The sequence below is a fragment of the Lonchura striata genome, chromosome 8 (genome assembly GCF_050655825.1).
Source record: "Lonchura striata isolate lonStrDom1 chromosome 8, ASM5065582v1, whole genome shotgun sequence".
Classification (NCBI taxonomy): Eukaryota; Metazoa; Chordata; class Aves; order Passeriformes; family Estrildidae; genus Lonchura; species Lonchura striata.
Window position 1 is genome coordinate 29,793,938 of NC_140710.1, and position 24,117 is coordinate 29,818,054.

The following is a 24,117-nucleotide window of genomic DNA, read 5'->3' on the forward strand; positions in this document are numbered from 1 at the left end:
TGCACATGGGCTGTGGCCGTGGCCAGGGGCTCACAGGTGGGGTGTGGGCTGTGTCCCTGCAGGGTGAGGAGGGCCTGCCACTACATCGTGAACCTGCGCTACTTCGAGATGTGCATCCTCCTGGTGATCGCTGCCAGCAGCATCGCCCTCGCCGCCGAGGATCCCGTCCTCACCAACTCCGACCGCAACAAAGTGATTGCAACCCCCTCCCGCTGCCCCCACCAGTGCAGGCAGAGCTCCTGCAGGATTTTAGCTCTGTGGGATCTGTGGGCAGGATCTGTAGGGTCAGGGCAGCCCGTGGTGGCACTTGCACCGTGCTCCCCCATCACCTTCTGTTGTGAACCGTGGGAGTCACTCTCAGCTTCCTACACGTGGGGTTTAGAGCCTGGGGAGAAACCAGGATGCCTGGTCAGCTGTAAAGTGTAATTGAGAGATACTGGTACAGGCACTGGTATGGGGCACGTGATCCTGGCTAGCAGCATCATTTGTATGGGGAATGTTTCCTTCCTGCCTGCACAGGCTGGGTTTGGGGCTGTCCTGAACTCTTAAGGTCAAGGCTGTCCCCATTTTGCCTCTGAGCCAGGCAAGGTGCTGTAGCTGGGTGTCTGGGTGGGCACGGTTTGCTCAGCAGCAGCTGCAGAACACCTGTGCCCTCTGTCTGCAGGTGCTGAGGTATTTCGACTACGTCTTCACTGGTGTCTTCACCTTCGAGATGGTGATCAAGGTAAGAGCCCTGACAGGATGCAACATCCCTGGGAAATAGCTCAGCTTTGCAGCTCTGGTCCAAAATTGAGATGGTGGAGACCTTAAAGTTTGGTTCTCAGCAGTGCTGGTCCAGAGCACTCAGCACCTCCTTTATCAGCTTTGAGGCTTCCACAAAATACAAAATCCTACACCCGGGGACACAGGTGGTTCTGCAGTGTCCCTGTCCCCCAGCCTGGTGTCTGAGCTGCTCATTCCTTGCCTGTTTTTCTCTATCTCCCCTCCAGATGATTGATCAGGGCTTGATCCTGCAGGATGGCTCCTACTTCCGAGACCTCTGGAACATCCTGGATTTCATCGTGGTGGTGGGAGCGCTGGTGGCTTTTGCCTTGGCGTAAGTGGCCCTTGTCCTTGTCAGCTCCCTGCCTTCCCTGGGCTGGGGTGAGAGAAGGATGAGACTGTCATGGCTACAAGACTCTGATTTCCTTTTGTATTTTATTTCTCTGCACCCTTCTGCTCTACTTCTGGTGTGGCTCCTGGCAGTGGTGTGTGGCTGCTCCAGAGATGTGTTTCTCCTTGTTTTTCAGAAGCTGGTGAGAAAGCAGGCAGGGAGCAAGGCAAGGCAAGCGGGAGATGCTAGGAAGAAGTTGGTGGTACAAGTGGATTTGAAACAGAGCAGAAGAGGCTGTTAGAGAGGGTGAAAATGGCCTAAAGGTGCCAGAGCTAGACTTACACACCTGCTATGCATCTTGGGGTGCACAGCAAAAGCAGCAGCCTGCCAGGTGGAGCTGCCCTCTGAACATGTTTGTGCTGGAAATGGCACCCCTGGCTGGTGACTTTTCCTCTGATCTGAGGGAAACATTGCTCTGGAGCCCTGCAGGAATGGGGATGAGGCCAGAGGGGTTTGTGCCAGCATCCTCTGAGGCATCACAGAGAGGGCTGTGTGCTTGCCCTGCAGCGTCCCCATTGAGCCTTGCTTGGAGATGGGGCTCTGATGCTGAGCTTGTGGCACCTGTGGGTTACTGGGATGTCCATGGTGCCCATGCCATGGAGGGATGAGTTTCCTGCTGCTCTGGTGTGCCCTGTGCTGCTGGCTGGGGCAGGGGGTGCAGTGAGCTTAGGGAGGGATGTGTGGTGCCAAGGTGGTGCTTGCAGGGAAGGGGCATCCCCTGGTCCCCAGGGCTGTGCTGCCTCATTGAGGAGGGAGAGGAGGAGAGAGGAGAGGCTCGGGCTCCTTTGTCACGCTCTTGTTCTCTCTTTGTGCCTGTGACACTGGCAGCAGTGGCTGGTGACAGGGGAGGGCCTGGCAGCCACGCAGACGGGAGCCTTGGCCTTCTCCACAGCTCAGGTACCGTGCGGGGCTCTCGGGGTGCCCACGAGGTCCCTGGATGGATTACAGCCCCTAATCCATCCCTCCCACCTCACCCCAGACTGGGCAGCAGCTCCTTCTCCTGGTCCTCACCCACTTGTGCCCCTCTGGCTCGTTGCTTGTGCCTTCCTCACCCTACTCACCCCATTCCTCACCCAGTGCTTCCAGCCCCTGCTCTGTCCTTGGCAAGAGCATGGGAGAATTCAGCTCGCCCAACACAGGGATGAAGAGTCCCTGGGCAGGGCAGGGGGCTCAGTGCAGACCCCGGCGGGGGGAAAGGGCTTGGGGCAGGTTTGCTGCCTGGGGACAATGCTCTGAGCCTCTGGAAGGCCACACAGGCCACCGCGAGGGTGGATGGAGCATCTCCAGGGTCAGGCTGATCCCTGCTCTGCCAGGACAGACCCTCTGAGCTGGCACGGCTCAAGGGCATCAGCAGCCTGAAGATGCACTGAGGCGTTTGAGGAGGAGGACAAGGGAGGTTTTTCCTTCCAAGGTGACTTCCATCAAGCATTTTGATGGCTGAAGGAGTGCAGTTTGTTGGTTCAGCCTGCTCCTGGGTGGGGGGTGACCTCACCAATGCACGGTCCCCTTGCCCTCACCCCACAAGGGTGGCACAGTTCCTGCGGTGGGGAAGCTGCCCGGCACCTTCCAGCCCTGTTTGCCACCTGCCTGCCTCCACCCATCTTCCTGAGGGAAGGATGTTCCTTCTGGGCATGGGGCAGCTGAATTCTCGAGGGAGAGCAGCCCCTTTGCAGCAAGCACTGGTGTCTCCTGCTCTCTCTTGCAGCTGTAGCTGGGTAGACACTGAGCTGCTTCTGCCATGGACGGGGCTTTTTATCATGTAAACCTGCAGGATTGTCCATCTGCCCTGCCTCCAGTGTGGCTCCTGCTGGAGGAGATGAGCTCATGGCTTCGGCAGGGAAGGGAACAAAGGCACCACGGTGATTTCCGATGGATTCATGCATTATAAAGCATTTATAAGAACACCTGCCTCTCCCCTCAGCAGCCCAGCACTGCCAAAGCTGCGGGAGCTGCAGGATATTCACCAGCTCTCCATGTCCCAGCCTGCCACCCTCCCTCCCTCCCTCCCTCCCTCCTGATCTCCAGGGGAAAACTCTGGTGGTGATGTTCCAATCTGTCTACTTTTCTTCTCCCTCTGTGAGCTCTTTGAAGTGGGGCCAGGGCAGGGGAAATGTTCTCCTCCTTCTCCTTCTCCTTCTCCTTCTCCTTCTCCTTCTCCTTCTCCTTCTCCTTCTCCTTCTCCTTCTCCTTCTCCTTCTCCTTCTCCTTCTCCTTCTCCTTCTCCTTCTCCTTCTCCTTCTCCTTCTCCTTCTCCTTCTCCTTCTCCTTCTCCTTCTCCTTCTCCTTCTCCTTCTCCTTCTCCTTCTCCTTCTCCTTTTCCTCCTCCTCCTCTCCTCCATGGGGTGGGAACAGCAGTGCCCATGGAGTGGCTGTGGCAATGACCAGGATAAGAGCAGCTGGTGACTGAGTCCAGCCCTTCCCAGTAGGAATTCTGGGATGTGCCATGCAGGTTTCCTGCTCCTTTTGCCTCCCCTGTGCACTCAGGTTTTCCCACAGGTGTCCTGGGTGGCCGTGGGCACAGCAGGAGGTCTTTGAGCTGGTTCAGCAGTGCCACCATCACCCACAGGCTGTCTGTGCCACTTCCAAATCACTGAGAACCAAGTGTCCACCCACAACGCCATCCTCTGTGAGCCACTGTGGCTTGTCTGCTGCTCCCTTGGAGGCCACAAATCCTGAGAGAGGCTGTCTCCATTCATCTATAGCTCTCCACATGGAAAGCTAATAAATCAATCCATACACAGCCTAAATGAAAAGCTGGAAATCTCCAAAGAGTTTAAATTAAATTAGCTGAAATAACCAGAACCACAACTAAAGACCCTGCTCGCCTTTGCCTTCCTCCGAGGAGGCATTTCACAGCAGTTTTGCAGAGCTGTCCAGGGTGGAAAGGTTGGTGGAGAGGTTGAGTGGCCAGTGTGGAGCCCTTGGTGTGCAGGGGCTGATTACCCAGCAGAGGAGCCTCATTCCTTGCAGCATCTCCTTGTGCCCATTGGCACCAGGAAGAAAGAAGGACCCCTAGGTCCTGCAAGATAACCTGGTGTGAGGCAGGTCAGGGCAGAGGTCCCACCACAGAAGTCCTGCAAAATTTAATTGTCACCTTTTCAGCACACCTCCCGCATGTTGGACTGACACACAGCCAGGGGCTGGTGTTAAGTTTTATGTGTTTTAGGAAATATTTTACTTACAGGCTTTGCCCCCAGTGCTGAGTGTGCACATGGCAGGGACTTGGCTCAAACAGGGACAGAGGCTTGGTTACAACCAGGGACCTTGGAGCCCACCTTGGCTTGTCCAAGCAAGTGTCCTGCTGGCTTGCAGGAGATTCTGCACTGCAGCTCGGGCTCTTAGTCAGTGGAGCTCTCAGTGGAGGTGATTTAGCAGAATTTGGATGGGAACTGTTGTGGTTTGCAGGTAGGTTCCCTTGGAGGCCCCTGCCTTTGGCTCACTGGCCCCACAACTCTTGGCTGAGGAGGACCGTGTGCCTTCCTGCTGTTGCCCTCTGTCCACTCCACGCAGGTTCCTCTTGCAGAAGAGCTTTCACCATGTGCCCTCCACCACAACCTGCAGCAGGGAGGGCAGGAGGGGCTTCTGGACGAGTCCCTCCCTGCAGGTGTGCCCCATGCTGAAGGGTACAACACAGTCTACAAGCTGTGCCTTTCTCCTGAGGTCTGGGGTGGTGGGCAGCTGCTGCAGGGTCCCCATGCAGCTCCTCTGACACTTTTCTTACTTTCCTTCTCTCTTTCTTTTTCCCTCTCTCTGCTGGTGCTGCTTGGTGGCTGCTGGGCTGGATCGCCGACAGGAATGCTTTGGGGTAACTATGGTGCTGGAGATTTTGTGGGATGCTGCTCCTGGGAATGCAGGGGTTGGGTGCAGGTGGAGGTCAGCCTCTCCCACACCTGGGCTGACCCTCAGCTGCATTTGCAGCGACTGCAGCACGCTGCTCTGCAGGCACTGCCGAGGGCAGGAGGGATCCCTCCTCAGCAGGTGTCAGACTATGCAGTTGGGGTGTCCTTGGTGATAACTTGGCACCAGCCAACCTCAAACCCTTACCCCAGCCCTCAGTCAGATGCTCCAGGCACTCATCCAGGCTCTATTTCTGAGCAGAACAGGAGCAAAGTGAGTCCTAGGTCCGTCTGTACAGTTGCTTCCCATGCATGTGAGGGCTGTGCTCCTAGGGAGGGCTATTAATTAGTGGTTTTGTTTACATCTCGTAATGATTAAGCCCATTATTGTACTCCCTGTTGCATTAACCCTCACCAAGGAGCTGTGTAATTGGGAGCATCTGTTGTTGCAAGTAATTTCCTTGACGTTTTTCAAGGGTGCCTGGTGGATCCAAGCTGTGCCACCTTCACCAGGACCTCGCTGCTCCACCCTGAGATCCAGTCTTTAATTAAAAGACAAGAAAAAAAAATACCCACCTGGTATCGTGGTTGGGGAAGAAATATGCAAGAATATGCAAGAAATGAGGGTCATGAGGGGGTCTTTTCTAAAGAATTCTACTGGTAAGCTCTGCCTCCCCCAGCTGACTTGGGGTGAAGGCAAGAGTAGCACTGATCTGGAGAAACCTTTGAGACCCTTCCAAGGGTCCAACCCCTGTGCCTCAGTTAGGGACACCTTCCACTGGACCAGGCTGTTCAGGACCCCATCTAACTTTGCCCAGAACACTTCCAGGGATGAGGCACCCACAATTTCCCTGGCAGTATAAACCCCATTGAGTGAACCTCCCTCATTTTATACTGAATTTCTTGCAATGGGTAGGAAACAATTTGCAGTGGTGGTGACCCTGCGCAAGCCCCATTTGCAAAAAGTGTGTGCGTGAAGGAGGGAAGCAAAGCCTGTGCCCTGTAAACCTCCTGGCACAGCTTCCCACAGCGAGGGGTTTGTTAAGGTCACTGGAAGAGTGCTAATCCTGGGAAAGAGAGGATTGCCTTGTTCTCCATCTCTGCTGGCTGTCAGCACGTGTGTTGGAGGAGCTGCGTTAGGTGGGCTGGGAGCTCAGCAGTGTTTGTGCCACTCCTGTTCCCATCTTCACACGTGCTGGGGGGGTGTTGTTGGCATGTCAGCTGCCCAGGGCGCCCAGGTCTACAAGGTTATTGTCTCTCTGTTCCATTTTTGGGTGCGTGTGCTTCCCTCCGACATGGCAGGACCAACAAAGGCCGGGATATCAAGACCATCAAGTCTCTCCGTGTGCTGCGGGTCTTGAGGCCCCTGAAAACCATCAAGAGACTGCCAAAGCTGAAGGTAACAAGCTCCATCTCCTGCCTTACTATTCTCATCTTCTCTGGGAGCAGGGACCACCCCAGTGATTTGCTTGTGAGCAATAAACAAATTGTTTTCAAAGCTTTTGGGGTGCTCTAAGAGCCCTGCCTGCAACCACAATGTCTTTCAGACTTCTTCGTGTCTGGAGGTGCAATGAGTTTTTAAAAGCAAGCCTAGACCACTGCAAAGTGTCCAGAAGTAGTTCCTCTGCCAGGGAAAGTGGGGCTTGAGTGGACAAAATGGAGCAAAGCCCAGATGTTCTGCTGAAAAATAGGCTGCCCTGGTTTTGAAGAGATCAAATCTCTTTGCAGCATTTTTCATCTTTCCCACCAGAGCAGGTTGCAAACAGCTCGGGGTTTTGTGTGCTGTGCTGTCACAGTGTTGCACTGGAGAGGGATTTCCCATCTCAGTAATGGGATTATTTTTGCATCACAGGTAGGATTATGAATTTCCCTACCTTAGCTGATGGGGTACAGAGACAAAAAATAGTATGAGAACAAGGAAGCCCTTTTTTTTTTTCACTTGCAAGTGGTTTGGCTGATTGATGAGACCCAGGGTGGCACCCCAGAACCATGGGGGTTGACCCCAGCTTTTCTTCCTGATCAGTGGATGGAGTCAGCCTGTGTCAGTTCCTTTCTGGAAGTGCCTGTCTCCATCATGAAACAGGGATAAGGACAATCCCCACTTGAAGTGCTGTGAGAGCCAGGGCTCAGAGTAATAAGGGACGTGCTGCTGTGGCAGGCAGAGGTGTTTGCTCTGCCTTGTAATTCGGGGTGATGCAAAATGATGAAGTGTTTGCTAATTAGTCTTGAGTGCTGCTAATTGCATCATTAGGATGGTCCCCCATCTGTTTCCCTGGTTGCAGAGGACACAGAGGACACAAATATCCATCCCTGGTGCTGTCTCAGGGGCTGCACATGTGCTCTGGGTGTTAACCTCATTCACAAAATAGCTTTTGGCCTGGGAGAAAACCCATCTCTTTCCTTCTTTACCCAGCAAGTACCCTGGTCTTGGTCCAGGGCTGTGGGTTCCCCAGGGTGAGCTCTGCCCTCTCTTCCAGGCTGTTTTTGACTGTGTTGTGACATCTCTCAAGAACGTCTTCAACATCCTCATTGTCTACAAGCTCTTCATGTTCATCTTCGCCGTCATCGCTGTGCAGCTCTTCAAGGGGAAGTTCTTCTACTGCACCGACAGCTCCAAGGACACGCAGAAGGACTGCATGTGGGTGCCCTGTGGAGTAGCCCTGGTGCTTCTGACCCCTCTGGCAAGGGCAGGGCGCTGGGTCATGTCTGCTGTGCGTCCCTCTTAAGTCCTTGGCTGTGATTTGCTCCTGGGGACAGCATGGGCTGAGCCCTGTCCCCAGTACTGTGGCCAATCCTGCTGTGGGGTGCAGAGCCCTTAATTTGCTCCTCTTCTTTTCTCCTTCTCTCTTCTATTTTACTTTCCCCTTTTTTCTCCCCTTGCCTCATGGTTGTTACCCAGCTTCTCCCCATCTCTACCTGCGGGAGGAGAGGTGACCCCCGCACACACCCACGCTGCCCCCAGCATTCAAACCCACCATCCCATACTCTGGCAGCCCAAAAACCCAAGATCACTGCTCCCTCTCCACCTTGCAGAGGGAACTACGTGGACCACGAGAAGAACAAGATGGAGGTGAAATGCCGGGAGTGGAAGCGGCACGAGTTTCACTATGACAATATCATCTGGGCTCTGCTCACCCTGTTCACCGTGTCCACCGGTGAAGGGTGGCCCCAGTGAGTATTCTGCTCCATCTGTCCCCTTGAATAGGGGTGGTCACCCTGCTGGGATGGTCAGGTTATGCCCAGTGAGACTGAGAGAGGAGCTGCTGGGCAGGGAGACTGAGAGAATAAAAAATTATACCAGCACAAAAGAGCTTTTAGCCCTGCTATGGGGCTGGGGTTAGCTTCTTCCTTTGGGAGTGAATGATGTATAACACCTTTTCTGTGTGGCCTGGAGATATATTTTAAGTCAATATTAGGGATAACAGTAGGACTGGACCTCTCTAAATGCTCATGTGAGTTTGGGCAATATTCTTTTCTGTGTGCAGAGATGGGAAAATCCCTTTTCCATCAGGGATGTGGCAAAGCACCATAAAACAAGCTGTAGCCATTTAAAAGGGACATCCTTGAAAGCAGATTAGGACAGAGCTTTACCTGGTCATTGTACAAGCATGGACAGACAGAGCTGGGTCCCTTTGGAAGTGATGCATGTATCCCTGGTTGCTTTTCTTCACCTCTCTGCCCACAGGGTGCTGCAGCACTCGGTGGATGTGACGGAGGAGGACCGCGGGCCCAGCCGCAGCAACCGCATGGAGATGTCCATTTTTTATGTCGTCTACTTCGTGGTCTTCCCTTTCTTCTTCGTCAACATTTTCGTGGCTCTCATCATCATCACGTTCCAAGAGCAAGGAGACAAAATGATGGAGGAGTGCAGCCTGGAGAAGAACGAGGTATGGTCTGGGGAGGGGGAGCGAGGACGTTTCCAGGGGATTTTAGCGATCTGGGAGCTTGGAACTACCTTGCTATCGAAAAGGTGAGAAACCCATGAGCCAGCTGCCTTCGCAGATCATGAAGGAAAGCATTGTGGCAGCCACCAGCACCTCCCAGGTGTCCATGAGGGCCTGATGGGCGTTATTTTGTTGCAGAGGGCCTGCATTGACTTCGCCATCAGCGCCAAGCCCCTGACACGGTACATGCCCCAGAACAGACACACCTTCCAGTACCGCGTGTGGCACTTCGTGGTGTCCCCGTCCTTCGAGTACACCATCATGGCCATGATAGCACTCAACACCGTGGTGCTCATGATGAAGGTGAGCTGGTGGTCAGAGGGAGGCTGGCCTCTTCGTTTGGAGCAGTAGGATCAGTCAGGATGGGAGCAGAGGGAATTTTGGTTGAGGAGATGCTTTGAGACTGTGTGTGAATTCACTGGGCACATCCACAGGACCCAAAGTGGAGGTGGCACCTTTTCTAGAAGAAATTATTTAGTCCTCTTAACTACTGCAGGCAGATCTGGATTTCCTCTGTGCTCCTTTCTTAGAAGAAGTGGCATCTGTCCTGGGAGAGGGATGGAGAGAGTAAGTAGGAGATATTCTTGAGGCCCCCAAGGCAAGGAACATGGACCATCACAGGCCTGTCCTGAGGGAGGGGTGAGGAAAGGAAGGAATTCTGGAGGCAGCCAGGGCAGCAAACATAGGCCATGTCAGGCTTGTGCTGGGACAGTCATCAGCCACAAGGCTGGCAGACCCCCTCCTGGCTAGTGCTGTCTCTGTTTCCATCAGTACTATTCTGCTCCATACACCTATGAGCTGGCCCTCAAGTACCTGAACATTGCCTTCACCATGGTGTTCTCCTTGGAGTGCGTCCTCAAGATCATCGCTTTCGGCTTCCTGGTGAGTGCCTGCTCCTGTTCTTTATGAGGCTGTTAATTTGCACTTTGGCAGTGCACAGATCACAGAGGGAAGGTGTTATAATGTGAAGTTGCTGTTACCTGTTTTGGATCCTGGCCTGAGAGCTGCTTTTGGGCTGGAGTCCTTTGGTTCTCATTGCACTTCCCAGTGCTGGATGCTGCTGGTGGAAGAAGCCACACTTCTGCTTTGCTTCTTGCCTTGTGCTCTGTGCCTGGACCATGCATGTTGTGTGCTGCTGCTCTGTTGGAGCCCACTGCTGCTGCACAGGCTGGTGGCTGTCCTCCCTTGTCCCCACAAGTCAGGAGGTGCTGGTGCACTTCTGTCCTTTGGCTGTACCTGAGCAGCAGTGAGACCTCCCTGACTCATTCACAGTCCTCGAGCTCCCAGCTGCTCATTTAGGATCAGAAACCATGGATTGCTTTTTCTTCAGCTATTCTTTGCTGCTTATGGAAGATAAAGTCTGCTATGAGGAGGGTTTCTAGCCACCCTCCTTGCTCCCAGTAGCACCAGTCACGGTCACGTTTGGTCTTGTGCCAGCTGCTGTGCGTTTGGAGTTTTTCACAAACAGGATGGGACTGCTGGGATTTGTTCCTTGAGCTTTATTGCAGTATCAGCCTCATTACAGGATTGAGACAACAGAAAAATGGCAAAAACTCACATCTTGCCAACAGCAGCCAAAAATTTCTTTATTACAGAGCATTTTAAAAACTTTCTAGCCAATGGCATATTGCCAAAGCAGACAATTCTTCTAGCCAATCATTAAAAGCACACATACACCTGCTTCACACAATGCTTGCTTGTCTGCTCTCTATTAACAATACACAATACACAATTATTAAGCTTAAGACCTTCTACTATCTTGCTAAGCATATTTTTCTGCAGTCTTAAGGTCTATCTTAGCCAAGCCTAAAACTCAAGCTATTGTTTAATGTCCTTGCTTGCTATACTATTGTAACTTTTTCTACTCTCAGACTTTGCAGCTGTAGTTCTAATTTCTCTGCTCTTTCTGTTTCTAAGGCCTGCTTTTACAGCTTTCTGAAAATCTTCTTCCCTTTGCTATTTCCCACACTGCTGCACAAATAGGAGGTTTGTCCTGGTGTCTGTGAAGAGGAGGGCAAAGCAGCCTCCTGGCCATGAGGGTCAATGTGGCGAGCTGCAGCAGCCTGACCTAGGCTGTGGCTACTTTTCCTGCTCCCATTTGCCAGGGTGGTCTGCTGGATGCATGAATCATCTCCCAGGAAAAGCTGCTTGCTGCAGGCATGCTCATGCTCAGACACAGGAGGATGTTCCTAACTGTGGCTGCATACAAATGGGCTGCGAAGTCTCCACCACTGGCCATGAGTTTGGCCCGTGGCCCAGCACCTTCAGCCCTGCCATCCCTGAGCTCAAATCCCCATTCCCTCTCTCCCTCTTTCTTCTGCAGAATTATTTCCGGGACACCTGGAACATCTTTGACTTCATCACGGTCATCGGCAGCATTACGGAGATCATCCTGACGGACACCAAGGTGAAGCAGGGCTGGGAGCAGTGGGCTGTGGGGTGGTGGTGGGAGCTCCCACCTCCCTCTGATCCTCTCATCTCCTCCCAGCTGGTGAACACCAGCAGCTTCAACATGAGCTTCCTGAAGCTTTTCCGGGCTGCTCGGCTCATCAAGCTGCTCCGCCAGGGTTACACCATCCGCATCCTGCTCTGGACCTTTGTGCAGTCCTTCAAGGTCAGTCTCGTGTGCCCTGGCCTCTTCCCAGGCCACAGGGATGTGTGCTGCTCCCAAATCCATCTGTTCCCACGGCCTTGTAGGAGAGATGGACCAGCACAGCTCACCTGTGTGTTCTGTACTCCTCTGGGGCTGGACCTGTGATAGATGAGATAACTCATCTGCTTTTCTTGCAGGCACTCCCCTATGTCTGCCTGCTGATTGCCATGCTTTTCTTCATCTATGCCATCATTGGGATGCAGGTGAGACAGACGTGTCCGTGTGTCCCTGTGGCACAGACGGGGACACCAGTGTGTCCCCAGTGTTGCCTACAGGAGCCAGCCTTGTGCCTGCCTGTCATTGCTGCAGCCAGCCTCAGTGCCAGGACGGTGCTGAGGATGGAACAGCTCCTCTGGGAGCTGCAGGGCCCTGGGGAAACTGCCATGGGCTTGTTCACTCGAGCTCCACAATTGCCTTCCCAACTGGTACCGTTGGAGATGTGGCCCTGGAGGCTCAGCTGGGCATCTGCCACCCATCTTGTCCCTGTAGATGCACCGCTGTCACTCTGTTTGGGTGCTCACATTTTGGGCCCTGCCGTGATCTCCCAGCTGCTGGGGGGTCTGCAGAGCACGGGGAGGCCTCAGCTTCACGGGCTCCAGCTGGTGAATAAGAGGCACGTGAGCCAAACCCTTCAGCCCTGCACGTGCCGCAGGGCTGGCTCGCCTCTGCTGTGACTAAATCCCACGCTGGAGATGTGACAAAGCATCCTCGGTGGCAAGCACTGGGGATGTGGAGCTGCCCGACGAGCTGCCACAGTACCCAGTGCCTCATTTGGGGGTGACAGAGGCCCCTGGCTTGTGCTGCTTGGCAGTTCTGCTGTTTAGAATCTTCCAGTGGCTGATTTTTTGCCACCCTGTCCTACTCACCCCGGCACCGGCTCCAGGTGTTCTCCTAAACAGCCGCCATCTGACTCAGCCCCCCTCCCTGCCGGGTGGTAGTATTAGATTTATTTTTTTTACTTTTTTTTTTTTTTAACACCATTGTGAACAAATCCCCAAGCAGTAAAGTCTGTGGGCGTTATTTGAGCAAAATAGCTGGAGGCAGAAAATATTCTACAATTACACATTCCAAAAAACCTGTACGGGGAAAAAAATACTCTGCAGTTGGTGTATTTTTAGGTTCAGGGAAAGGGGAATAAATATTTAACAGTAATAACAGCACATATTTCCAATTTGAGGCACTTTACGAACGTTCAGTATGTCTTACAACAGCCTTGGCTGAGGGTTGTTGTTAGAATATTGTCCATAGTTTGATCTCTGTTGCCTCTCTTGGCCCTGGGGATGGTGGGGTCTGTCCCTCCCTCCCTGAGCCCTTCCCCACCCTTTTTTCAGTGCTGTGCCTGACCCCAGCATCACAGACCATTTCTTCACCAAGGGAAAAGCTCCTGGGAGTGTCCAGGAGTGTGACCCAGCACCACCCAGGATGGTGGGACTTTGTCCTTGCACCTCCAGCGTAGCTGGGGTCGCTGGGTGCCGTGTGGTGCTCAGATGGCATCGAGGGATGGATGTGGAATGGTTGGACTCAGCTGATCCCAGGCCCTCCGTGCTCCTGTTTCCATGGTAGCTCAGCCTCTCGCAGCCTTTGCCACCCACAGCAAATCCCTGCCAAGGAGAGGAGATCTCCTTCCCCGATGGCTGCCTGGCACCAGCTCCTTGGCACGCTGGCTGTGCACCAGCCTGTGTTTGCTGGGGTACTTTTCGAGCAATCACAGACTCAGAGAATGCTTTGGGTTGGAAGGGACTTTAAAGGCCACCTTGTCCAACCCCATGGCAGGGACATCTTCAGCTAGATCAGCTTGCTCCGAGCCCTGTCCAACCCAACCTGGAATGTTCTCAAGGATGGGAACGTGCAGCTGCTTCCCTGGCTGACGAGCTTTTGCCTGAAGAGCTGAGCCCTTTTTCTCCCTTCTGCAGGTTTTTGGCAATATCAAACTAGATGAGGAAAGCCACATTAACCGGCACAACAACTTCCGCAGCTTCCTGGGCTCCCTCATGCTCCTCTTCAGGTGAGCAACCGTGGGAAACGTTCCTCCGCCTGCCAGAGATGCGTTTAACTTGGTGGTGAGGTTTCTCCTGGGGACATCCTGACCCCGTCCCGTGCCACCACGAGCTGCTGACAGGGCTGTGTTGGGAACAGGAGTGCCACTGGAGAGGCGTGGCAGGAGATCATGCTGTCCTGCCTGGAGGGCAAAGGCTGCGAGCCGGACACGACAGCCACGTCCGGGCAGAACGAGAACGAGCGCTGCGGCACTGACCTGGCCTACGTTTACTTTGTGTCCTTCATCTTCTTCTGCTCCTTCCTGGTGAGTTGCCTCCTCTGAGGGCTCTGGGGATCCCCCTTGTCAGCACCCCAGCCATCAGGTCATCTTCCATCACTTTCCCACAATCATTCCTTCTCTCTCCCTTCCTTTCTCTGCTCCCTCTCCCCCACTTTCCCCCCACTCTCTCCCTCCCCTTCTCTCCTCCCTCTCCCCATAATTTCCTTTCTCTCTGCCTTTTGCCCCTTTGATTTAGATGCTCAACCTGTTTGTGGCCGTCATCATGGACAACTTTGAATACCTGACACGGGATTCCTCCATCCTGGGCCCTCACCATCTGGATGAGTTTGTCCGGATCTGGGCAGAGTATGACCGAGCAGCGTGGTATGTAGCCAGCTCCTTCTCTCCCAGGCAACCTCTCAGAGCTGGTTTTAAACCAGGGTCTCTGTGTTCTCCTAATGCAAGTGTAGTTCTCAGTGATGTCTGGGACAGTCAGGGATGTGCTGCTGTCACCCGTGGTCACAGCAGCTGGTTCTTCTACTGGTTGGTGGCACAGGCGTCTTGGGTGATGTTCAGTTTGCCTTGGGGTGTTCATCCTGAGTGCTGGACGTTCCTGCTCTTCCTCTCCTCCCTGCCCAGCAAGCAGATCCCTCTCAGCCTCCTTTCCTGTCCCCGTGCACCAGCTGGGAGCCTTTGCCCTGAGACTGGCTCCATCCCTTGCTCCTCAGCACCCACAGATCCTGATAAGAGCAGGGCTGAGCAGGGCTTGTTCCCACCCATGGGGATCTGCTGGGCTCCTGCCAAAACACCTGCACAGGACCTTGTTTGGGGAGCTGTGTTCTGTGCTGGCCAGCCCACTCACCCTTCTGGAGGTGGGAGGGCTTTGCCTGCTGCACTCCTGCTCTAGCTGACGAGGACTTTGGAGAACAGGGCTCCTGTTTGGAGGCAGCAGCCTGTTCCCAGCAGTGGGATGGGCTCACAGGGCCCATACACACCCTCAGTGGCCAGATTTTGGCCCTGCTCCTCCTGCTGCTGCTGCAGAGGCCTTGCTCTCCACTACTCCTCCTCCTTGGATGGTCCCAACCATCCCTAGAGCAATGGGGGACCCTTGTCAGCTCTGGGAACGTGTTTGCCCTTCACTCAGCCCCGGCACCACCAGGGTGCCTTGTGTGGCCCCTTCCAGAGCCCAGGGACTCCTTGGGGCTGTGATCCACCACCGCCAGGGAACCTGTGCCATCTTAGCTCTTGGCCTTGGCAACCCCACACTCTCCTTTTGGAGACCCTTTGCCTCTGTGTCCTGCCCTCAGGAGACCAGCCCCAGGCAAGTTAATTTTTTTATGCCCAATATCAGCTCCAACCAGAGAAGGGAGAGGAGGTGGAGCAGTGAAACACCCAGCTGCTCGCTCTGGGGTGGCTCTTGGGAAGGGTTTCGTCATACCGGGCACTTGATTCCCTCTCATTGCCCACGATGGTGGCCTCGGTGTCCAGCAGCCACTGTAAAACAAGCCTGAGCTGTCCTGTCCATGCCATGTGCCCCTCTGATACAAGCCATGCTTGTAGCCAGTGGTTAGGGGCCACGGGAGACAGTGGTGGCAGCCCTGGCCCCGGTGCCGGGCCAGGAACGGGTGAGTACATCCCAGCAGCTCCCACCACATCCCAACAGCGGCACCATCACACGGAGCTCTCCCGGGGAGAACATCCAGCACCAGGGGGGAGCAGGGATGGGTTTTGTCCAGATGGTTGGGGTCTGGCTGGTTCTTCATCTCTGGCCAGCAATGGAGAGGGGACGGGAGAGGAGCGAGGAGAAAGAAACCAGAGGCAAAGGCGCCGGGTAGGACGGCGCCGCTGCTCTTTGCCTCCCCACCTGGTTTCCCTCCAAGCTTGTCCAAGGATGCCCAGGAGGCTGCAGCAATTGCACCTCAGCACTTCCACCCCACGCTTCCCCAGGGGGGCTCTGGGCTGGAGCAGAGTGGGGAGCTCAGCATCCTGCACCCCCTCCTGCCAGCTCTTTGCCTCAGCTGCTTCCTCGTTCCTCGTGGTGCTGGAGGATACGGCTGTATCCTGGGATGGCTGCACCGGCTCTGGGCAGATGTGCTTCTGTGGGAGGAATGGGGGTGTGTGTGTCTGGGGAGGTTGGCTTCTAATAATGTGCACCCTTGGCAGAGCTGGGCTGGTGGTCAGAGCACAGGACTGGACTCGAGAGCGCCAGGTGCCACAGCCCCCAGCTGGTCACATTATCCCTCCCTGTCTCAGGTTCCCCCAGATCTTGGAGGCACAAGTGGCTCAGCTGCCGACCTCACTGGGACCTCGTGGGTCTCAGAGGGTCGGCTCTGTGAGGACAGGGGCTCTGGTGATGGGGCACAACTCCTTGGGTTAGAACTCCACCAAGCTGCAGGCTCACCCTGTCTAAAATCCCAGCCCAACCAGGTGCAGGGGTCAGGGGCACGATGAGGAAGGGTCACGGGATGGTGTCCACCACCAAAACTGTCCTTCTCCAAGGTGAAGATGGGACAGTGTGAGGAGATACGAGCCAGTTCTCATGGTGGAAAAGGCAGTAGCTGATGCTCACAGCTTTTTCTCCTCTCTGGACCAGACAGAGACAGAAGGAGAAGAGCTGTGATCTGCTGGGGGTCTTGCCCCACAGATGGCCCCAGCATCCCCCCGTTAAGCTCTCCATCCTCCCCTGCACCCTCTCAGTGTCCTATTAACCCACCTGTGCTTCCTTTGCAGCGGCAGGATCTCGTATAAGGATATGTACAAATTAGTACGGGTGATCTCGCCTCCTCTGGGCCTAGGAGAGAACTGCCCCTACAGGGTGGCGTGCAAGGTTTGCCTCCCAGTCCTCCGCCACCACCTGGCCACGGGACACACCATCCACCCCTCCTTCCCCCGCTCCACTGCCACCGCGCCTCCCCAGGGAACCCTGACGTTGCTTTCCTTCGAGTTTAAAGAGGTCCACTGCCTCCCAGAGCCAGCAGCTGTTCCCCACCAGGGGAGGCATCAGTGGGGCTGGGGGGGGCTCAGAGACTCCTGGGGGTGGGTTTTGACAAATTGTGCCCCCCAGCAAGCCCCCCGCCCCAGTTTCACCGGTGCAGAGAGCCCTGAGGGGCGCCAGGCCAAATGCCACTGTCCCTGCTCGACTCCTCGAAGCACCTCATGTGGGACAACCAGGTTTTTGGGAGGGTTTGATCCTCAGGAGGGAAGGAGGGAGCAAAAGCTGGAGGACGTTGGGGACTTTGCCGTTGTTTTGGACAGTGAGGGCTGGGGGAGGACGAGGAAGCCAGGGTGACCCCTGTTCCTGAGGGATGCTGTGCTCTACCCAACAGCCCTGCCCTCAAGTGTGGCACTTTGGAGGACAAACAATCACATCTCAGGGGAGCAGGACTCTTGCTAGTCTTGCACATAGCTTGCTGGATCTGCCTGGGAGATGGTGACACCAGGACACACCTCTGGAGCTTGGCAGCTCCTCTCCCTTGAGCTCAGTTCCTGGCTCCTGGCCATGAGTCCAGGGCAGGGATTTGGTCTCCTTGTGTCTCTCGGACTTGAAGGGGTTTTTTTAAAAAATTTATTTTGGGGTGACAGCTGAGCAAAATCCCTCTCCTGCCGCATTCTCTGAAGTGCCACGACACCTCTGTCCGTGCCTGTGTCATGAAAGGATGAATCACAGAGCCTGCTCTTCCTTCTGCATCCCTCACGGCTTCTGAGGGAGCTCAGACAACCCCAGCCCGTGCTCTTGCCTCTGCAGGGGAAGAGGATTCCTTGCTGCAGCGTGGTGTAGTCACCACATCCTTCTGGAACCATCAGAAAGGCTTTCCTTACAGATGTCACCCCTGGGACAGCTCTGTCACCCTCCACAGCTGGACGTGGGGGTGGCTTTGCCAGAGGCAAAGCAGCGCCAAGAAGACAAGGCCCGGATGATTGGTCGCCTCATTTAGGAAGATGGATTTGGGAGCAGGAGATTTCTTTCAAGAATCTCATCTGTTCTAGGAAGGGCTTCTTGGAGCCTTTCCAGTCTTCCCTGCTGCTGCATCCCTGGCAGAAGATGGCAGCTTGGCTGAGGATGCTTGCTCAGGTCCCTGTGGGCAGAGGACACCTTTGGGAGGAGTGCTGAGCCCTTCTCAACAGGGCTCCATGTCAGATGCTGCTCTCCTGAGCTGGATCACCTGGGGCTCAGAGGGGTACCTGTAATGCTTCCTGGGAAGAGGGAGTCTCAGAGCAATTGGATTTCTGCTGACTGTGGATGGGCAGAGCAGTGAAGGTGGACAAACTCAAGGAGAGGCAGAAGCAAAGAGTACTGAGAACAGCTTCTGTTGTCATGCAGGGGAGACCATTCCCATCTCTACCTTGTGTTACCTCGGTCTCCTTCTCCCTGTGCAGGAGATACTTCAAGAACACAAGATTTTCAGGAGTTCCTATTGCCCTGGAACAATTCCCAAAAGATGAAAAAAATAAAACAAACTCCATGTGGTTGTTGCATCTTGCCAGATCCCAAAATGCCAAGTCAGCTTGCACATCTTTCAGTTCAGAGAGCCTGCCCTGCCTGCCAGGTGAATGCTCCACAGATAATATCCCTGTGCACTTCACCTCTTCTGAATCTGCTCTCACAGCACTCCTGCTCCCCTCCTAACAGCCTGTGTGGCACAGGACTCATTTCCTAACCACAGGAGGACAGATGTCCTGTCTCCCACATTTCCTCCTCTGCCACTCACAGGCTTCTCTCAGGGCTAAGCCATCAATCCCTGGTGGTTTTACAGGGTTTAATCCCTGGTGGCCACCTTGTGCTGTGGCTGTGGGTCACATCTCTGTCCAGCCACAGATAGATGGGTCAGATCCCTTGGACCAGCTCTTGGGAATCATCCTGATGCCTCAGGTTTTAGCTTTTGTATTTTTCAGATTCTGTGCTGCTTTAGTGTGCTCTTCTGAGCTTCATATTAGGGGATGGTGGCTCTCTGCACAGAGCAGGGAGACAAAACAATTCCTTCTCCAGCTGGGGACCAAGGACAAATGATCCAAATCTCAGCCCAAGAGCACAAACAACGTGGGCTGAACAGAGAAAAACAATCAGGATGGGACTGCCTGGGCTAAACCTGGAATCAGACAATTAACTCCAATATGCAAATGGAGCAGAACTTATAAAAGTGAGAGCCCCCATGACTGGCTGTCCATTTTGTGACCATTTTGGGTTAATCTTGGGTGCAGCCCTGGCTGGGATCTTGTGCTGCCCAAGGTGGATCCATTGAGGCCCTTTAATAAATCCCTACTTTATTTTTTAGCTCCATCTGGTCTCTGTTCTGGGTCAGCCTTCACAAGGCATCAATCCTGCTCAGATGGATGTCATTCCATGTGCCTGCCTGTGCTTCACTCCATGGGGAAATGGTGTCTGGGCACAGCTGTGCTGGTCAGAAAGCTCCAAGATCTCTGCTCTGAGGAGCAGCAAAGTGTGCAGTTCTCATGTGAACCCCCTCTCAGTCACTGAGGCAAAGTGTTCCTTTCATGGACTCCATTCTTTCTTCATTGTGAGGAGAATCTCAGTCTGAAAGGCAGTGCCTGTTTTCTGCTGGGTTCCCTAAAATTCCCCCTGCAAGGAAGAATGGCTGGAAGATCACAGTCTTGCTTCCTTTTTTGCACTGAATTTATGCATTAAAATTTTAGTCATCTCACCCTGAGCTGGTGCTCATCCAGCCCTGCCAAGGTGCTGCTTGCAGACTCCTGGATATTTCCTCTTGATCATCCTGCTCATCATTCTCCAGAGCTCTTATCAACCATGTTTTGGGTGTGACTGGCCCAGCCCTTTCTGTGCCTGCACCCCAAATAATTCCTGTCACCTGTTCTGTTCACATCTGAAATCTCAGGACTTATCTTGATAGGGGCCTTTTTGACCAGGGGCTGCTTCCAGGCCCTGAGAAGAGGAGACCTCTTCTTCCCTTTCCACACTGCTCTCAGCGCATCCTCGGGAAGAAGCCAAGATCCCGTGAGGATGCTTAATTTTTGGGCAGTGCCCTCTCTCACAGGGCACCCCAGCTGAGATGGGCTCCTGTCCAGCAGCGAGGGTCAATGCCTTTGGTGTCACGAGGTTGCCCCAGCCCACTGACCATCCTGAACCTTGCAGAGCAGGCTGGGGGCCTGGCACGAGGGGACGAAGAGGTGACCAATTCCAGGATCCCTGGGAGATGTGGACGTGCAGAGAGAGGGAGGCACAGCCCAGCTACCCCAGCCTGGCAGAGGGCAGCCTCGGCCGGGCTGATTTTGGTGGCACTCCTTGCTCAGCAATCCCAGGCAGGTTCTTACGGAGCAGAGGAGTGCAAGGCGGGGAGGGGGGGGTGGTCCTGCCCTAACTGCTCCCGTGGGAAACCCAAACAAACCCCAATGTTGGAAGGCCCAAACAGCTGCCTCTGCTGAGACTCTTTAAACTCCAACCTGGTGGAACTTGCAGCCGCATGTGGGAGAGAGCCAGGGCGGGAGCATGGCATGCCCAACTTTTCCTCCCGGTTTTTTTTTTCCAGCTGATTCAGCATGCCTTTTGCACTGGTGCATGGTGGGAAAGTGGTCCATCCGCAGAGCCAGACGGAAGCAACTGGGCATCTTCCTTTGACAAGTGACCCTGGCCCACTGCCTTCTATGCAAGATGCTGCCTCCCAATTGCATAGACCCCACCAGCTGGGGATACACAGCCTTTGGCTATGGGTTAGGTGGCCATGCCAGGCAATACCAGGCACCCCCCCCGGGAGGGAAGACGCTCCGGAGGCCACAGAGCAGCGTGGTGCAAAGCACCCTTATCTCAAATAACCCATGGCTCGAGTGCCGTGTATCTGATTTATACCACTCGCACACAGCCCTGGAACCTGTGGGACGAGGTGGGGGCTGCTGGAGGGCTTTAGGAGAGGGGTTCAGAGCAGAGGAGGCGTCCCAGGCTGGTAGCGAGACAGGCGCTTGAGGCCAGCAGCAGAGAGGAGAGGGGTGAGTCGCTTTCTGCCAGCATTCCTGGGTCTGTGTGAGCAGTGCTATAAATCCACATCAGGACAGTCTCTCATGTATGATTTGCCTTGATTAACGGGTTTCCTGTTCTTTTCCTGTTTGTCCGTTTGTTTATTTTTTTTTGTTCGTTTTCTTTTTTTTTTTTTTATCTCTCCTGTTTTCTCCTGTACTATTTTCCGTTCGTACGTTTTTTTTTCCTGCTCTCTGGGAATGCCTCCTCTCTCTGCATCTCCCTCCCTCCCCTTTCCCCTCCATGAGCAGTGGCCGAATCCATTACACTGAGATGTATGAAATGCTGACTCTTATGTCACCACCGCTAGGCCTCGGCAAGAGATGTCCTTCCAAAGTGGCCTATAAGGTAGATCAACCCTTCCTTCTCTGGGGGTTAGAGCCCAGCAGGAGCCGGGGCACCTGTGGGAGGCGGGGAGCCGGGGAAGCTGGGGAGTTCTTGGGGTGTCCAACGTGTGTTTGGCTCACTCCTGGGGAGCCTGGTGTGCCCACAAGAGCCCTGGCCACGCTGGCTGCTCTGCACTGCCCACGCAGCTCCGAGGGGAAAGGGAGAGGCAGGATCAGCAGCAGCGTGGGGGTGGGAGGGCTGCAGGAGGTGAGGTGAGGTGAGGTGAGGTGAGGTGAGGTGAGGTGAGGTGAGGTGAGGTGAGGTGAGGTGAGGTGAGGTGAGGTGAGGTAGGTGAGGAACAGCCCTGTAGCACACTGAGGAGAGTGAGGTGTCCTCAGGAGTTCATGCCCAGGGGCTTGGAACCATCCTCATCCCAGCCAGTGCAGGAGCCCATGGAGACGGGAAGCAGGTGGGCAGTGGGGACAAATCCCAAATCCCATAGGAGCAGGCCTGCTGTGCCTGGAGCCAGGACCATCAGCAGGGGCTATCCCAGGGATGGCCTGTGCAAGGCAAAGCCAGGGGCCTTCCAAAGGCAGCTCTGAGCAGAGTGATGGCTGTCAGTCAGATCCCAGCTGCCCAGGCATGGATCAGGAGCATGGGAAGCCATGGAGGATGTGCTGTGGGAGCTGTGTGGCTTTCTGAGGGCAGCAGCTGCCAGGAAAAGACCCAGAGCTATGGGAGGATCTGCTGTTGAGGAGGAAATTAGGGTTTTTCCTAATTAGCCTTTTAGCAGGGCTAGCACAAAGGGATTCCTGAACACTTCCAAACACGCTTCCACCCTCTCCAGCTGTCATGTGGTTGTTCACACGAGCATACATCCACCATCACACTTTTCCAGGGGGGAAAAAGGGAGGCTTGAAAGCAGGAAAGGGATGTGAGAAGCTGGGTGAAAAGGAATGGGCAGGGAAGGGCTGACCCAAGGTATTCACAAAGCAAAATATACTCTCTGGAAAGTGGATCTGGTCACTTCGGTTTGCACCCCGCCTTGCCAGGGTGGGGAAGGAGCATGGCGTGTCTAACCTGCCTTGGTTGCCCTTTTCTCTTTCCTCCTGCACTTTTCCCACCCTCCCCTTCCTTTCCCTTCCCCACCCATGGATAATTTGGACCCCCTGCATGTGCTGGCAAACTTCATCTCTGAAAGACGCAAAAAGGGAGTGCCAGGATGTAGCATGCTAGAGGAATCCAGCCGATGTGAAGTCCCTGAAGGTTAGGGACCCTCCTCTCCCCTGCCCCAGCTGGGAAGGGTTGAGAGCTGGAAAGCCAAACCACCCGGGAACGGAAACCTGAGCCCATCTCCCCTTCCCGCACATCCCACATGCCCGCATCCCTGATGGATCAGGTGTGTCTTCCCAAAAGTGCCAGGGGGTGCTGTGGCAGCCCCGGTGCCGTGGGGAGGGGGGCTCAGGGGCCGTTCCTGGGGCGCAGGAGGAGCCCTGGAAGGCAGTGAGCCGGTGTCCTGGGGTGGAAGGAGCCGGGGAGGTGGCGGGGCGGTGGGGTGATCCTTGCCCTTCTTTTTTGGCTGTGCTGTTTTGACACTCCTTGTTGCTTTTTATTTTTTCTTTATTTATTTCTTTTTTTAATTTGGATTTTTTTTTTTTCCTCCCCTTTTGTTTAATGTTTAATTTCTTTTCCTCCAGCCTGGTCGATGTGTTTTTCGATATTGTTTTCCGTCCGCTGTTTTCTTCTCTCTCTTGCGCAGAGACTGGTGCTGATGAACATGCCCGTGGCCGAGGACATGACAGTCCACTTCACCTCCACCCTCATGGCCCTGATCCGCACGGCCTTGGACATCAAAATTGCCAAAGGTAAAGGCTGTGGCAGAGAGGGGTACTCTGCAGAGTGCCCGTCGTCCTTTGGTGGAATCCCAGCATGGGTTTGTGTTGGAAACAGCCTCAAAAATCATCCTGTTCCACCCCCCTGCCATGGGCAGGGACACCTTCCACCACCCATCCAGCCTGGCCTTGAGCACTTCCAGGGTAGGGGCATCCACAGCTTCTCTGGGCATCTGTTCCAGGGCCTCACCACCTCCTGAATTTCTTCCTAATATCCAAGCTCAATCTACCCTCACTCAGCTTAAAATCCTTCTTCTTTGTCTTATCACCTCGCAAAAATGTCCCTTTCTTTCTGGCCGGGCTGAGGACCTCACAGCTAATTTGGAATCCAGAGCCTGGATGTACATGGATGGGAGCAACTTCATTGAACAGGCAAATTTCTGCCACTTTCTGTTAAAAAAAAAAATGTATCTCTTTAGGGAAGAGGTAAAGAATTCTTCATCAAAAGCTGTTTTCAGAGAAACGAAACAGCTTGGTCCACTGTATAATAGAGGAGAGAGAATTCCCCTTCCTCCCCATGTAAGAAGCAAAACCAAGGATGGAAAATACATGCTTGGCTTCCTTAGGCTTTGGGGAAAAGAAGCCTGCCTGTCTCTCAGGGAAGATAAAACGTTCAGAGCAGGAAAGCCTCCTTTGTTGTTGTTACTGGAAAGGCTGTGATTCATCAGATCAAAAACTTCCTGTAGAAACATGGCATTTTCACTAAAACCTCCTCTAGGAACAGCTCAGCTACTGGGAGAAAACCCAACCCAGGGTGAGATGTCATCCAAAGCCCAGTGCTCAGACAGCAAGGATGGGTTCAAACCCCTCCAGACACAGCAGAGATTTGAACCTGGGTGTTCTACAGCTCACCCAAAATTGCCCTGTGCTTGGGTGGCTCTGTTGGGGCACGTTGACAGCTTCTGATGGTCCTGGGCCTTCCTGAGCTCAGCAAAGCCCTGGCCAGAGAACTCTGCTGTCCGTGCACAACCTCATTGAGCATTTCAGGATTTGCCAAGCGGAGCTGCTCTTCCACCGGCACATGATCTGCTCACCAGCAAAAAGAAAGTGGGGCAGCAGCAGGTGTGTGT

At 54.3% G+C, this 24,117-nt stretch overlaps 1 protein-coding gene across 16 annotated transcripts in view; it reads left to right on the forward strand.

The window, feature by feature from the left end:
• Positions 1–24,117, forward strand: part of CACNA1E (calcium voltage-gated channel subunit alpha1 E) — a 147,758-nt gene that overhangs the window by 112,166 nt on the left and 11,475 nt on the right. For 6 of the 16 annotated variants that reach the window (XM_085586723.1, XM_085586722.1, XM_085586726.1 and 3 more), the window contains 17 exons: positions 63–192; positions 665–724; positions 990–1,096; positions 4,947–4,958; positions 6,292–6,388; positions 7,467–7,627; positions 8,023–8,160; positions 8,675–8,876; positions 9,072–9,236; positions 9,705–9,815; positions 11,257–11,547; positions 11,724–11,789; positions 13,500–13,591; positions 13,723–13,888; positions 14,100–14,227; positions 16,574–16,670; positions 22,915–23,020. In XM_085586723.1, coding sequence (XP_085442849.1) covers positions 63–192; positions 665–724; positions 990–1,096; positions 4,947–4,958; positions 6,292–6,388; positions 7,467–7,627; positions 8,023–8,160; positions 8,675–8,876; positions 9,072–9,236; positions 9,705–9,815; positions 11,257–11,547; positions 11,724–11,789; positions 13,500–13,591; positions 13,723–13,888; positions 14,100–14,227; positions 16,574–16,670; positions 22,915–23,020 — 2,129 coding nt within the window. Of the gene's footprint in view, positions 1–62; positions 193–664; positions 725–989; positions 1,097–4,946; positions 4,959–6,291; positions 6,389–7,466; positions 7,628–8,022; positions 8,161–8,674; positions 8,877–9,071; positions 9,237–9,704; positions 9,816–11,256; positions 11,548–11,723; positions 11,790–13,499; positions 13,592–13,722; positions 13,889–14,099; positions 14,228–16,573; positions 16,671–21,079; positions 21,177–22,914; positions 23,021–24,117 lie in introns of all 16 variants that reach the window. The other 10 variants (XM_085586727.1, XM_085586735.1, XM_085586732.1 and 7 more) reach the window with 5 other exon arrangements.